Consider the following 14,649-nt stretch of genomic DNA (forward strand, 5'->3'; position numbering starts at 1 on the left):
CGACATGTTCGTCTCGCAAGTGCTTAGGAATATGCGCCGACCGTCATGAGTATGTACTATAATACCGATTGATCGAACTACGATGTGAATTGGTTGGGTTTATTCCGGGCATATTGAGTGACTAAAATCGCCACCCCTAGTTAGACTCTGTGCGATATCGATCTCAATAGAAAAGATTGATTGGATATAGTTATATTACAAGCTGTACAGTTGTGGGAAAACCATGTAAGTATGTGTAAGAAATGATACAAAATTGAGAACTTTAACGTCGCCCGGAGTGATAGGAAAATGAATGATGCGCCTTTTTAGAGCTATGTGGTGCTCTCCAGCTCTCTAGAAGTCCCTCTGAAACCTTTCAATTGTTGCTCCTTCGTCATCTGAGGGCTGTGGTGTATTTTCCTCACGGCTAGATTTAGGCAACCGGAAAAGCTCACGTTTGGCTTTAGAAATTGTCGCTTCCAGAGACTTCGACTGAAGTGGGGATCTCCCTTGGGTGCTTCCGAGGGTTCTTCGATTGTTACGTGTGTCATTTAGGTAATACTTAAGTTTTGTTCCTGGCGAATTCCGATTTTTGATCCCTGTCTCCGCCGCTGGATCTGAATATGCGAGGTTCAAGCTAAAGGATCGCTCAAGGAAGGGGCGGGGGACCTCATATGTGTCGTAGTGTTCAAGGTTATGAATACCTGACAAGTTGTCGTCGTGCAGCTCGGGGCTCGTGATCGATAACATCTCGCTTGCCTTACACAAGGGGTCTTCGGTTGAGGACTGAGGGGTTGGTGATTGGGCATGGGGCGGAATGTTTGATTCGAGTTCCGAACTCTGAATCGACCGTGATGGGCTAATAATGGTTGCTGATCGTGGAGATTGGCTTCGTGTGGGACAATTTGTCTGAGGGACGGCGAGTGGGGTCTGCGTCTCATTTTTGCTACAGCTGATCTGCTGACGACTAACCTCCAATTTCACCGCTTCTGGGAACTTGACTTTCATGGATTGTACTTCTGAGATTTGCCCTTTATCTATTTGGCCGCCCTGGGCCGCCCTGCGGCTATTTGAGGCTGTTACAATATCATCTTCACTGATTCCTTCTTGATCATAGAAAGAATTTTTATCTTGTATCGTGGTAGTTGGTTCGAGAAAGGGATCTCGGCGGTCTGACCTCATAGAGAGCTCATTTGTTAGCCCTGTTAATCTCCCTATTGATCGTACTTTTCGAATAGCCCAGGGTTCTGTCTCCGGAGAACTAGGCTCCATGGATGTGATATCGTTGGATTTATACAATCCTGCTCTGCCACACTCTAAAGTATTTAGGGAATAAACAGAATGCTGCGAAATTGGTGAGCTGATATTTTGATTCCGTTGCTGCTCAAGATTATCTTTTATAACCATATGCAAGATCGCTGATTTCCGTCGTTCTCGAATCCGTTGACAGAGAGTGGAGGTGGCGCTGGATTCTTGAAGGAGTTCTCTGTATTGTCGGTTGATCTTTCGTAATTGGAAATAAAGATAAGACACTAGCGCCAGAAGGCCAACGACAAGGATGGAGAAGACAGTGACTAGCACCCCGAGCAGGGTATCACCAGCTCCGTCATTTGGATTGTTAGGCATATTGGTGGTTGGACCGCGTGCACAAAGCTTCTTAGCCCTTTGAACACTTCATCAATAAGCAAAATGTCAAGCCGATCTTCTTATGAACAAAAGGAGGGAGGAAGGATATTTATGAATCAAGGCAATTGATATCATGAACACTAGTTGCTTGGTTCCTTTACTCAAAACAACTGGGAGAATGCAACTCATGTTATCGGGAATGCTAGGTGTGGAATGATATCAGCGTTGTTCTTGTTGTATGTTTCTCGAACAAGTGCCGTGAACGGCCCCGGAATGTCACCGTGAATTGAAAACTAGTCAGATCTCTAAATTTTGATTAATTCGTATGGTTGACATGATTAGAAAACTACCTAGGAAGATCTTGTGATGCGCCCGACCCGAAAAATATTGTAGAGGATTGATGAGAAGTAATTAATGAAAAAGCGGTTCGGAGCCAATGTAATTACCAGGATCTCATGGAACAATATGGTGGATACAGCATGAAGGTATGCCTGCGTGCATCCTGGCTTTGTTCCTTTGTATGTGATCTTTTCGTTGATACTATTGTTAGCATAATCTTTTTTCCCTTACAATGGGTCAAGTCAAGAGATACATACAACAAACTCCCTAAAGTCTCCAGGGCAAGTAAACTAGCGACTATTGATTCCGTGATAGCCTACGAGGCCATTCCGGATAGTCAATGGCCCTCTAGATGTGCTAGGCGCAGGATTGAACTTAAGTTCAGTGTCATCCTTTGGTCGCTCTGTGGTAAATGTCGCCTCTGGGCCGCCGTGTGGCAGATGCCACAGCTGCGAGACCCAGCAGGGATAGGGCTGGTAGACGGAAGAACATCTTTAGGCTGGAAAACTGAACAATAGAAATAGTTTCTTGCTAGAATAAAATTATATAACGTAGTGAAACCCTATAGATATAGTGGTCGACTGATCCAGAATAAAGTGTAATGTGGGCTGGTCTTGGTATTCTTGGGGAGGCGGGAAGGGCTGATTTATAGATTTCGAATTATGGACAATCCGCGCGAAACGATATACCCGTTTATCGTCAGACCCAAACGATACATTGAGAGGGCTTCAGCTCGTATGGAAGGTTCTCCGAGCAGCATATTTTTAGGGTTCAAGGATGGCGTTCAGGTTCTGCACTGCTAGCTTTATTGGGCGTTGCAGCTGAACTTTGGATCCTCCTATTTGTGTCACTGGCTGGGTTTCGCGTTACATTCGGCTAGATGATAGCATAAAAATCTTCAATGGATGAACACCGACAGCAGACTTCGGTCACTTTGCTGGCCGCGACCCAATGGGAAAATGAAATCAAGAATGAAGTCATCTAGCTATAGGGGCCGTTTTAGAGCTCAAGACAGTTTCTAGTTAGATGCGCATGTGCTCGAGTCTGCACGTCCGCTCCCATGTGTTTGCTTTATGCCTTGGGTAGTGTTAATATTCTGTGTAACGTTATAATCAATTTGTTTCTCAGATCTTGCGACATGATTTACTGCAAAGGACAAAAGGCGGCTAAACTATATTGATCCATAGTGGAACGTCAATACCACGATACCACTATTATAATTTGAACGTAACCTGCTCTATGGATATAACAATAAATTTGGGGTCAAAAGCCAAGCCAAGTGTATTTTCAAACAAATGTAAGTATGCAGGGAGTATGTAAGTATGTACAAGCTCTTCCCTCAGCTGATGAAATCTCTAGTCTTGGCCTGAGAAAGTCCTCAGCATAAGCACGGCAGATGCATGGTTAGGTAATTTGTACACGTTCCCGGTCCTGATGGAAGCTGTGAGCCAGTTTGCAGGTACACAACGTAGCTGTCCGTCCCTACAGGTCCGCACATTACATAGTTCAGCTGCCTTCCAAATTGAGATGATTGGGTGGTGATGATTGTGTCTCCCTCAAGTCCCCAGCCGTTGAAATTGGAAGTTGTCCCAAATGACAAAGCTTTGTACGAGGTGGTAGCCGTCGTATCGATATTGAGGTAAAGTCCTGTCCCGCTCATTTGGATTGTCCCACCAGAGATGATGAATTTTGCTTGGTTTGCTTCTGGGCCCAGGACGGCGTTTCCGTCCAAGTTTTGAAGATATTTATGGTAAACTGGGGCACTGACCCCTCGAATTGCTGTTCCACTTGGCGCTGGTCCGCTGGATGTTGTACTACTTCGCGTTGTTGTGGATAAAGTTGTTTGGGTGGTTGTTCGAGAGGAGGTCCAGGTGCTTGAGGTTTTAGGCATAGTCATTGTCTGGACAGGGGTGGTTGTGGTTGAGCTAGTTGGGGAATTTCCTGGCAAACATTGGGAATAGTCTGATACTGGAGATCAGCATCCATATATCCATAGAAATGGCCATAGGAAAAGCAGATTCGCGGAGAGTATAAAACCTACATGGATTTAAGACGGAACAGAAATATCCAGATATACAACTCGTTGCGCCAGTCCATCCTAGAGTAATATTTTGGAAAGGATTCTCAGTTAGCTTCCCTTAATATCTGGAGTGGGTAGTTGTTTGGACTAACCGACGCCGCCACACTGGCCCCACGCTCCACTCTGGGCCGCGACAAGTGAACACAAGGACAGCGCAATGAGAGACCGCATCTTCAAAACTTCAGTAGTTGTGGGATTCTCTGCTAAGGGCTAGTTTCGTGAACTATTAAATAGTGCTTAGAGAAAGCTTAAATTATCAATGGATGTATATCGATATTTGTTCCTTCTGAGTCAAATGCTGATGGTATCCCGCTCGCTTCCTTTTAAGGTCTTTCCAGACATGGTCATCTGGGATCAAGTTAAATATGCAAAGTCGGATCTTTAACCATTCTCCCGACAAATTTGGTGAACGGTCCGCCAACCCGCTGAGGCCCAGGTTATTATCAATTTCAACAGACAGCCGAGATCATTGATCCAACCAGGTCCAAATCCCTGGGGTTTATAACTTTGATCATCGATAGTATACATTAGTGGTGGATCACAAAGGTTCGTCTACTGTATTAATATAGTCCCCACAATAGTGCACGAGAATCCTGGGGCTCGGAAACTTGACTGATGCATGATCTCGTTTCGAAACCGACGATTATCCTCTGAAAATTTAAGATGGACATTGAATTCGAAAATTAGAATACTTCTAGAATTCTTTCCATCCAGATTGGTATTAATATCACATGTGCTAGCAAGGATATCTATTCGTTGTTGCGATATTTAACAGGGAACCATTTGGAAAGCGGGGTGAGAAAGGTGCCATATTTCTTTCCTTGTACAAGGTTGTAAAACAATTCATTACTACAATTCGGATATTGAACTTGCCAAAAACGCATTGCATAGTTATAGCGACGGTAGAACTTCTGCAAACCTTAGTCAAGAGTAAATAATGCTTCCTTGAAAGTTTGAAGATCCTGGGTGAGATCAAGCCGCTCTTGAGTCGTTGTTTGGGGTTCACCGGCCAAGCCATTGAGTTCCTCGTCAGAAATCCCGATGACCCATTTCGAATCATAGAGATCGAGCACTTGGCGCAAGACTTTACGTTCGAAAACCTGAACTATAATACCGTCCACGATTCTCCGTCTAGCAATTCTATAAAACGCGCGAAGGTCATCGTGAATGGTGATTATTTTGCTATTAGGAAGGTTGGTGTTTATGGAAGTGTGGACATTGCGGAGAACCTGGTTTCGGATCTCGGTCAGAGGGGGTGGGGTTTTGTTTGGCCGATCATCTTCCGGAACGGATTCGAGGATTGATATAAGTCTCCCACTCCGGAAAGATTGGACTGTTTGAAGGAAATCCGGATTCTCGGTCAACAGAATAGACGTTCTTTCAGCTTCGATCATGGCTTTAAGTTCTGCTGCCGCAGTTTCCATTATTTCACCGATACGCCTGGCGTGCCTGCTAGAAAGTCTTTGGCGCACTTGCTCATCAGAGCAGGTCTTGTCCATGATGGTGTTATGAAATTTCGTGACTATAGCGCGAAGTTGTTGGAAATAATATTCAGCAATTGGGTTCCAATTTTCAGTAATGTCCTGAAAGAGTCTTGAATGGATATATGCGCTCATGAGGCTCGGTAGTTCATATCCCCGAGAACTGGCTTCCACATGCTCGATCCATTGAAGAATCTCATGATCTTCCCGAGGCGTTGGGATAAAACGTCCGTTTGAATGGTACTCGCCTCCTTCCCCCTCCTCGTTAGCCCGCGAGTTGAGGGTGGAGGAGAATGCTCGATTATTGCCGTACTTGATGAATGCCTCGGAAAATTCTTTGTTCAGTGCTCTTGCATGCTGACGGAGCTTCAAGCTCTCACATTCCGTAAATATTTTTTTCTCGTAACGCCCATGAAACGCCTCGTCAGTTATTTCTCTCGCTTTGACCTCAACCTCTGTGACAAATAATTTTTGCTCGAGGGTAGATGTTCGAGGGTTTCCAATTTTCGTAAGGGACTCCTTTATCTTTTCGATGTGTTCCTCGATTTCTAATTGAAGTTGAGGAATATCGTTGCGGATTTGTTCATATATCAGCTTGCCTAAGAATTCTTTCAAGGATTTCACCCCCACCCTGTCTTTGGGTAGAGTATTCCACGGCGCTTCTTGGGTAAAGAAGCTACGTTCCAAGCTATCACGGCCTTCGCCTGAAAGTTCCATCTCGGAAGGACCTCTATTTCGTACCACAAAATATCCAAGACCAAGCCTGTAAGTCTGGTTCCTAGCTGTTCGGATAACCTACATAATGTTACAAAGTCAGTGCCATTCAGCATAATATAGTTCGATGGTTCTTAGCCTTACCTCTATTTCACCGCCAGCTTCCACTCTATCAGGTTTCGTAAGAATACCGAGTGTCTTTCTCCCTGTTTCCTCGATATCCTTGGCCAATTGTAAAACTTCTTGATTCGCAGCGTCTACATTGGCGCTCAGGACGGCACTTTATATACGTCAGATACTTCATCTTCGTAAACCGCATATAGGCTTACTTACAGGATGATACTTCTTTTGTCTTCGATGTATTTAAGGTTCATTCTTTTTATCAAATCGATGTCATCGCGTCGCTGTTGATTTGCCACGGATCTAAGGAAGGTGGTGAGACTCATTAGATATATGAATTCGAACCAATCTAGAGGGACAAGTATTGTTATATTTCGTACCTTATAAGACCAGGCAAATCGATGACCGAGAATTGGGCATGTTGGGGCCCGGAAAGCTCGAAAGACAATAAGTGATCTGAAAAGGCTCTTTGGCTTGGGACGATCTTGGCTGGTCGCTGACCTGGCCGTGGAACACGCATCACATCGCTCGCTTGGTTCAAAATTTCTAGAAACCTATCTGTTGTCAATTCTTCCTCCGGTATAACTTTCCTAAAGGCATCTATTTCTGCCTGTTCTTCTGAGCTTATCGAGCGACGACCAGCTGCTGGCTTAATCGTTATGATAACGGGTTTGCGATAAGGAGACCGACGAAGGCAGATTTCTGTCGCAAAGCGTGTGCATAGGCCAGAGGAGCGAGGAAGAGGTAGCCCAGTTAGAGCTTCTAAAACCGATGATTTCCCCGAGCTTTGGTCTCCAGTAACTACAAGCTGCATCCCCTATTAGCGGTTATCAAATACGCTAAAAAGAACTTTGAAAATCTTACTTGAGGTAAAGCTAGAATTTTGTTTACACCCAGTGCCCTCAACTTGTCAATCTTGTCGAGGAGTTTTCTATGTTCTTCCGTTCCTATGGCTCCATCCAAAGAGATAACTTTCGACTCTGCATTGCGGTTGATCGGTGTCTATACCCATTGCGACATGGGATGTCAATATTGCATATGTACAGCATAGCGCTCGCACAACAAGAAAATCTCAAAGAATACCTTTTCCGGGGAGCTAAATTCTTCAGTCTCCAGTTGCGGTGTCGATATCGAACTTGATGATTCGTGAAAGCCTTCTTCATCGTTGCTCTCATCGCCTTGGCCCTCACTATTGTCCGACGAGGCGGGTGACTTGGTATCGGGCGGGGTACGTTCTTTTGCTACAGAGGAACGTGGAGTGCTAGGTACCTTACGTCGCGGGGATATATCGAAGAGACCTCCTCCAGAAACGGATTTTCTGCCGGTGGACATACTGTAGAATGTCTGAGGATGATTTTATTTATGTGTAGTTAAATAATTTAAATCTTGGGGAATAAAATAATTTAGCTTAATTATAAGCTTGTATGAAATTATCGATACAATAAAGCGACCAGGCCTTGGAACTCGAAATAAAAAGTAATTTTCTTGAAATTTGGGTGGACATGAAACTCAACGATAGGAGAATGGCCTAACGAGACCTTTAAATAAAAGTACTCAAGAAGACACACGATAGTCTACATAGACCCAAAAGCATCAAAACATCCACCTATTGTCCTTACAGCCGGGCCGTCCCAAACCCTTAATCAACGAGGCCACATGTGTGGGGAGTTTAGCCTTTTGTTTTAATGAAAGGGATTGTGTCGGTCCCAGAAAACGCGCGCTCGGTACATTTGGCCAATTATATGGCAGAAGTTCTGCAGAAATGTGGCACAGATACCCAGAATAGGAACTTCTGGGTGGAGCGAATTCTGATCTTGCACCTGAGCATCTTCAGGCTTCCCGTCTTTCATCAAGCCAATCGAGAATGAGAATCTAGCAACCCAAATTTATTAATCATGAAGCTGTTCTATAATAATAGATTATGGGCCCCGGTACCACCTTTGTAGAGGCTGAATAGACGACCCTAGGGTCTCGGTAGGCCGTTGCAAATTTCTGTAGACGTACTAACCGGACAACACTCGCTCTATGGAAGATTTTGTTCGGCATGCTCGAAGCGTTTTAAGAGCATATGATCATGAACCATACCTATAGGTCAATTTGAGGGGAAGGCTCTAAGAGCTTCGCGAATTAGCTACTCTGTTTTAATTGTTAGAGTTAGTATTCCCATGGCAGTGTTATCCATCTTGAACTGCTGTTGAACCTCAAAATAAACCTATCGGACCCACCCTGCAATGTTGTCTGATCCATCCTGTAATATGACTGTATTTACCCAACCCATAGTAAGTTAGATAGAGAATACCCCAAAATAGATTTCTAATCGCGCGCTTGAATAATTACGACCTCAATGATGTCGGACTCCTGAAGAACATCATTGGTGTTGAAATGTGGGCAACGCAAAATTGCCTAACTTCTATGACTATTCGAATCTGGCCAGACTTGGATACGGACCGATGTGATTTACGGGCCCACATCTCGCCCGAGTGTCAACACGAACTGTCAGCAGTATTTCGTTTTCAGGGCAAAAAAAATATAAGTTTGTGCGGGGATCTCTGTCAAAAGAGACAGAAAAATCATCTTAGTGACCTAGCTCCAGCTCACCAGGGATTAGTTGCAGAGTTCTGAGTTGAGGTTGTTGTTTTTTGTTGGCGAGGTTCGAAACAATCCAATAGAGGGCATTCGGCTGTTAATTTGAATGTGTTATACCTTAAGCCTGGACAAAACAAGACTCTGGCATCTCTTTCGGTATAGGGCAGACTCAATATAGACTACAGCATGCTTTTGGGTATATGGTTGTTGTCATCGGTATAATATAATTCTTCGTTGACATTCATATCTTACTATCTCTGCCCTAATCAAGCCTACCTCTACAAGGGTAACCCTTATCAAAATGACAGCTCGGAGATTTAGTCTTGACATCTATTCCTCAGATCGACATTAAAGATATGGACCGTTCGCATACGATTTTCTAGCCAGGAGAGAATTTCGACGACAATATACAATTCGTTCTAAATACGCCATACCCAAAATTGCAAAAACACATGAACTCCTAATAGACCTTCAGATATAACGCCTCTATAACAAACCAACTGCAAAAGACTGACTATATGGGACGCCATAAAAACCTCCAAAGCGGAAGCCGGATATAAACTATTAACGAGGAAGTGAAATGGGTACCAAACTCCGTGAAATGATTTCTGGTCCGGGCCGCAGGGGCGAAGATTAACCGAGATAAATCAAAGCTCCCACTTGCTTTTGTTAGGAAAATACTTTTCGAAGAAGCCTACAATGTTAACGTTGTTAGCTTTTCTGACCTTACAGAACATCGGAAACATTTTTTGTCCCCCTATGCATACCTTGAGCCCTCTCGGCAAATTTCTGTACTTCACCTGGTTCTTCAGAGAAAAAGTGATCGTTAAAGCACACTTCGGCAGGACGTTGGGCAATCCACTCCTCAGTTAGATTCTTCACAACATCTGGGTTTTCCATCATTCCGTAACGAGCATCAACTCTCGAAAATGTGTGTGAATATCGATATATAGATTGTAAAGAAATGCTCCTTTTTCTAGGCTTCGTGGAGAGGAAAGCGCCAAATCCCAATGGACCTGATTTTCGCAACAGTGCATTGATCATGCAGTCTCCACACCCACGATCCGTTCTCCTCCACTTATCAAAGATCAACTCCGTTGGGACATCACCGGACTTGATGTTGGCAAACTCAAAGCACTCTGGCTTCATCTCGCAAGGGGCCAGTTTCCGGGCCTCGTCGAATGTACGATTGTGAAGCAGGGCCTCATCAACTCTCTGGGCAAGATCTCTCTCGTTCTCTGCTGAAAGCCATACGGGACCATCTGCACTGCTCCACAAGAATTGCGATGCGAGATTTGGTTCGATATCCGCGTTTTCGTAGGCGGACTTTACTTTTTCTGACATCAACGAAGCTCGAGAGAATTCAGTTGACGTGTCGATTTCCAGTAATCCTTCGCGAAGGTCTTTGATATTCAGTGTTGTGGATCCATCCTCTTGAAGCTTTCCGAAGAGATAGCTCCAAATTAACGCCTCACGATGCCTTTCGATTACGTACCAATCGAAAAGAAACCAAAGATGGATCGAAGGACTCTCTCCTCGGAACCTCTGTGCACTGCTAAGTTCAAAAGCAGATGGGAATGTCGATCTGAGTTCCCGCATGATTGTTCTCGAGAGCGAGTGGACGGTATGTTTGTTGTAAGACCGGTATTCCCAGCCAAATCTTACGTGCAGGAGATACGCGCAAAAGTAGAGATACGGGTGCTCGCCGAACCGAAACTCGAGTGATCCAAAGGCAGGTGGGTAATCGATGGTATAATGAGGCCAAGCATATTCGAAGACAAATGGCAAGCCGTACAACGGAGAATAGATATCTGCAGCCGAATGTTGGTTCGAGAGAAACATGTCATCACTGAGAATCATTACTTTATCGTTATCGGATTGGAGTCGGTCAAGGCGAGCCTCGACAGCACAAGAGGAGAATGTTTCGGTGGCACAGGTGCCGGCTAGCATTGGCGACACTAGGGCCTCTTGGGGGATTATTTCCGGCGTCTCTGGATGGCTGATATTTAACCACAATGGTGTCTGGATATCTTGCGGCCCATCGCTATGTTGGGTGGTTATGATGCTAACCTTTCCTAAGACTTTTGGCATCCTCAACTCTCCATTTTCTTTTTTCTCAAGGAAAGTTTCGATACTCCGCACGCTATATCGTAGCTCATCCCAATCTCGATGACGGTTTAGAGTGTCCGACTTGTAGTCAGGGATGTCTATTAACCTGCTCCTTGCTTCCACAGCTTGCTTTGCTTCATGGAAGGCAGGCGAGCTTCCGTTGACCCACGTATACACCACATCAATAGGATGTGATTTCACTTTGATGTCATGATTGCTTAGCTGGCCGTCTGTAAGCCATTCGTTCAACCAAGAAACATCCTGTCCTTCGCCGTTATATTCAAGAGCCTCTTCGAAGGGAACAAAGATAACCTCCGGCAGAGACTTTGCGAAATTCTTTGCTGCATCGCAGTTCAGCCAATCAGTGGGTGGTTGGACATATTTTATTGTCGAGCCGGGTGGTTCTGGTGGCGGGGCAGGGATTTCTTTACTCCCAAATTGGAAAGTACTCCATTCGGATGAGGAGATGACATTTCCGACGGGATAATCCGGCCCAAGGAGCATAGAAACCTCCTTTCGTCCCCAAGTTGTCGCGCTGGGTAGAATATCTAGCCCATCGTATGCGTAAATCCCACACATTCCGACAGCAAGACCCCATGCTGATAAGAATATCAAGAGAACTAGCTTTCTATAGTCGGTGGGTGGAGACGCCTCGGAGGTGATATTCAACGAACGGGGTATCGGGACATAGCCTGATCGAAGTCGGATATTCATGTTGAAAAGGAAATTAACACCTTGCTGAGATTGGCGTACTAGAGATTTGTAGAAGTGCCGGAAATATCCCTTCATCCTCAACGAGGACGACCAACTTGACGACTCATCGTCGATTTTGCCGAACCCCGCCTCCGAGTCCATGATCGCAGAGCAGCCGAGCACCGTCGTTAGAGGAAATGTTCTGAGCGTACCCTATATGTCTAGTCAATTTAAGTGTCGGAGTCGGGGTATGTTTCGATCGTCTCATAAGAAATCGGAAAAAGGTCGCAAGTATATTCGGGATCCACTGAAGCTAGGGTGGAATAAACTGGTTGGATACCGGGCGATGGATGATGGACACTAGAATAATCGTGAGGGGCGCAGAAAGAAATAACGATAGATAGGAAACGACAGCCGAACGAAAAGAATATATCAACATGTGGAAGAAGTCTACCAGAGGTTAGCACACAGGTATTGGAGTGATATCGATTTGTAAAAAGAATTTCCCGCGCGAGGACCCCACCAGAATATAACGAAAACGCTAAGCTTTACCGTACTGTGTGCTTCGTACGCCCCGTTAGCAATCGGAAAGAACGAAAAGATCGCATTTTCCAGTTGCCGGTTTGGCGCTCCTACTTAAAGGATAGCTACCGCGTCTGCACCTTAAAGTGCTGTTCAGGAGAAGCAGTGATTGGGCACCGTGCATTCATCCTCCTCGACTTATCAGCCTAAGACTCTTGGATTTTGCTGAAACAGCATTGCGATTGTCGGCGTCGCGTGCCCCTTGGCCTGAAAAAGGAAATGATACTCCTGTAGGAAGCCGCCAAGATGTCATCCATATGGATCTCTTGCCGGCCGAAGTGGGGAACTAGACGTGGATTTTATGAGCCCCATCTTATACACCTTTCACTTCGGACACTCAAGTGAGAGAGAGAGAGAGCGGTATTTGATTGAATAGGAGATATTCATTTCACTAATATGGACAGAGATAACTGCTTTGAAGCACTGAGCTCGAAATTTCGATATTTAGTCGGAAAGATAACATCCGTATCCCCTAGAATTGAAGCTGGAATTCGAGAATGTCTATTCTGCACATGTATGTACTAATTTCCCGTTTTTTGTTCGGTTCTTAGGTTCCGGCTTGGCTGTTGTTCTGTGCCTTCTTGGCTTACCTCTTTTTTGCCTATCACAAACTGTGTTATGTGGCAGGGATTCCAAATTGAATTGCGTGTCGCACGACCCGCCCAAATCCTGACATTGCCGGCAACCGGTTATGAACTGCCGTCCCCTTCCAAAAAATATTGCGCATGCGCGATAATAACACTGGTAATTATCGAAATGGCAGCTATTTCAGAGAATTAGCAGTTGGATAGCTCGGATCGTCATTTCACCATATTAAATTTGTAGATCCGGCAGGCTCCATAACGAGACTGAAGTCCGAAGGCGACAGGTGTTCGACAGGCTAATTTAACAACCAAAGGAATCTCATAAGCCCAGGGATAATTAAGTCAGTAGATGCCTTCTACATCATTCCCTTTAGAATAACGTTATATATATCACAACACATCGACATGGCCAAGAACAATTCGGTCGGTCGTGTGGAGGAACCCTTAAGTCTGGCGTTGGGTCTGTACCTTATGGCTTTGTGTTGTAGATGTTGCATTTCTCGAACCGGTTGCAAGAGATTCGTCTTTTCTTGGCAGGAGTGGCTTCGGCAGCACCGGGCGTCAACGCAGATGGCTCTCTCAACGAGGATGACGAACGGAGCTTTTCAGTCCCTTCTGCAGCTGCTCCTCGAGGGGATGGAGTGCTATCCTTCAAGCTAGACTGTCCATCCCACGGTTGACCGACCTCCTGCTTTAGCTACTCCGCGACGACGCGATTCTCGAGTTCCCTTGTTACGTCTACGTATACCCCTCAATTAGATTCGACATCAGGTGTCAAGCATGGAGGTAGCAGCTTCTTCGTTCTCATCTCTGGGCTTCGAGACCCTAACGCCCCTCCTCTACTATTCCCCTGGGGAGTCAAAGACTCCAGCAGGGTCATCAGCTACAGCAGCAGAAGACACCCCTGAGGTCACACCAGATGGGGCACGATACGACCTCGTGATGATCTGGGGGTGGCTGAACGCGGCACCCCGCCATCTTCTCAAGTTCGTTCAGTTACACCGATCCCTGCAGCCAGGCGTGCCGATCGTCTTCGTAGGATCCACAACTGCTTCCTGGTTCGGTTACACAAACGCCCTCCGAATCTCACACCCCCTTGTCTTTGACCTCGTAAAGGCGCTTCCAGAAAACCCCAAGATCTTTGCTCATACTTTTTCCAATGGTGGGACTAGTGGCTTTTCGGACTTTCTGGCACATTACCGATACGAAGTTGGGAGTGCGATGCCTGTTTCTGCCATGATTATCGACTCTGCACCTGGTGGGACCAAGTTCCCCTCGGCTTTGACGAGAGGAGTGAATGCATTCATGGAGGTCGTTAGGAACCAGGTTGTCAAAACAATATTATACCCGGTGGTTTTCCTGCTGGTTACTATCGTATACCTTCCACCAATGATCATCGGTATGGAAGATCCGATCTCTAGAATGCGGCGGACGCTGAACGACGAGACTTTGGTATCAGAGGGTGGTGCACGGGGTTACATATACTGCAAGGGGGATGTTATGGTAGGATGGGAAGATATTCTTGAACATGCCAATGAAGCTGAGGAAAGAGGGTGGAAAGTTTCACGGCTGGGGTTCGAGGGTGGTAGCCATGTGAGTTGTTACCGCCACCATCCTCGTGAGTATGAGGAATTTGTCCGACAGATCAGGACTTCTTCTTCCGCCAGTTGATCAAGGAACGCATTTTTGAGGGTCATGGTGTTTTTTTTTTTTTTTTTAAATGAAGCATTATATTAGATTAAATTAAGATCATGTG

At 45.4% G+C, this 14,649-nt stretch overlaps 4 protein-coding genes across 4 annotated transcripts; 1 reads left to right on the forward strand and 3 right to left on the reverse strand.

Annotated features, from left to right (window-relative positions):
* Window positions 1–333: 333 nt before the first annotated feature.
* DFL_008029 (uncharacterized protein) lies at window positions 334–1,605 on the reverse strand (the record flags this gene model as incomplete). Its single annotated transcript, XM_067637703.1, has 1 exon — window positions 334–1,605. The coding sequence occupies one exon, from the start codon at window positions 1,603–1,605 to the stop codon at window positions 334–336; it is 1,272 nt and encodes a 423-aa protein (XP_067485666.1).
* Window positions 1,606–4,944: 3,339 nt separating this feature from the next.
* DFL_008030 (uncharacterized protein) lies at window positions 4,945–7,671 on the reverse strand (the record flags this gene model as incomplete). Its single annotated transcript, XM_067637705.1, has 6 exons — window positions 4,945–6,300; window positions 6,364–6,499; window positions 6,553–6,642; window positions 6,720–7,147; window positions 7,204–7,341; window positions 7,423–7,671. 6 exons carry the CDS (start codon window positions 7,669–7,671, stop codon window positions 4,945–4,947), a joined length of 2,397 nt encoding a protein of 798 aa, XP_067485667.1.
* Window positions 7,672–9,572: 1,901 nt separating this feature from the next.
* On the reverse strand, window positions 9,573–11,889 carry DFL_008031 (uncharacterized protein; the record flags this gene model as incomplete). Its single annotated transcript, XM_067637706.1, has 3 exons — window positions 9,573–9,619; window positions 9,693–9,812; window positions 9,987–11,889. The coding sequence occupies 3 exons, from the start codon at window positions 11,887–11,889 to the stop codon at window positions 9,573–9,575; spliced, it is 2,070 nt and encodes a 689-aa protein (XP_067485668.1).
* A 1,784-nt stretch (window positions 11,890–13,673) lies between these two features.
* DFL_008032 (uncharacterized protein) lies at window positions 13,674–14,564 on the forward strand (the record flags this gene model as incomplete). Its single annotated transcript, XM_067637707.1, has 1 exon — window positions 13,674–14,564. One exon carries the CDS (start codon window positions 13,674–13,676, stop codon window positions 14,562–14,564), a length of 891 nt encoding a protein of 296 aa, XP_067485669.1.
* Window positions 14,565–14,649: the final 85 nt, after the last annotated feature.

The sequence above is a fragment of the Arthrobotrys flagrans genome (genome assembly GCF_004000055.1).
Source record: "Arthrobotrys flagrans strain CBS H-5679 chromosome Unknown unitig_1, whole genome shotgun sequence".
Lineage (NCBI taxonomy): Eukaryota > Fungi > Ascomycota > Orbiliomycetes > Orbiliales > Orbiliaceae > Arthrobotrys > Arthrobotrys flagrans.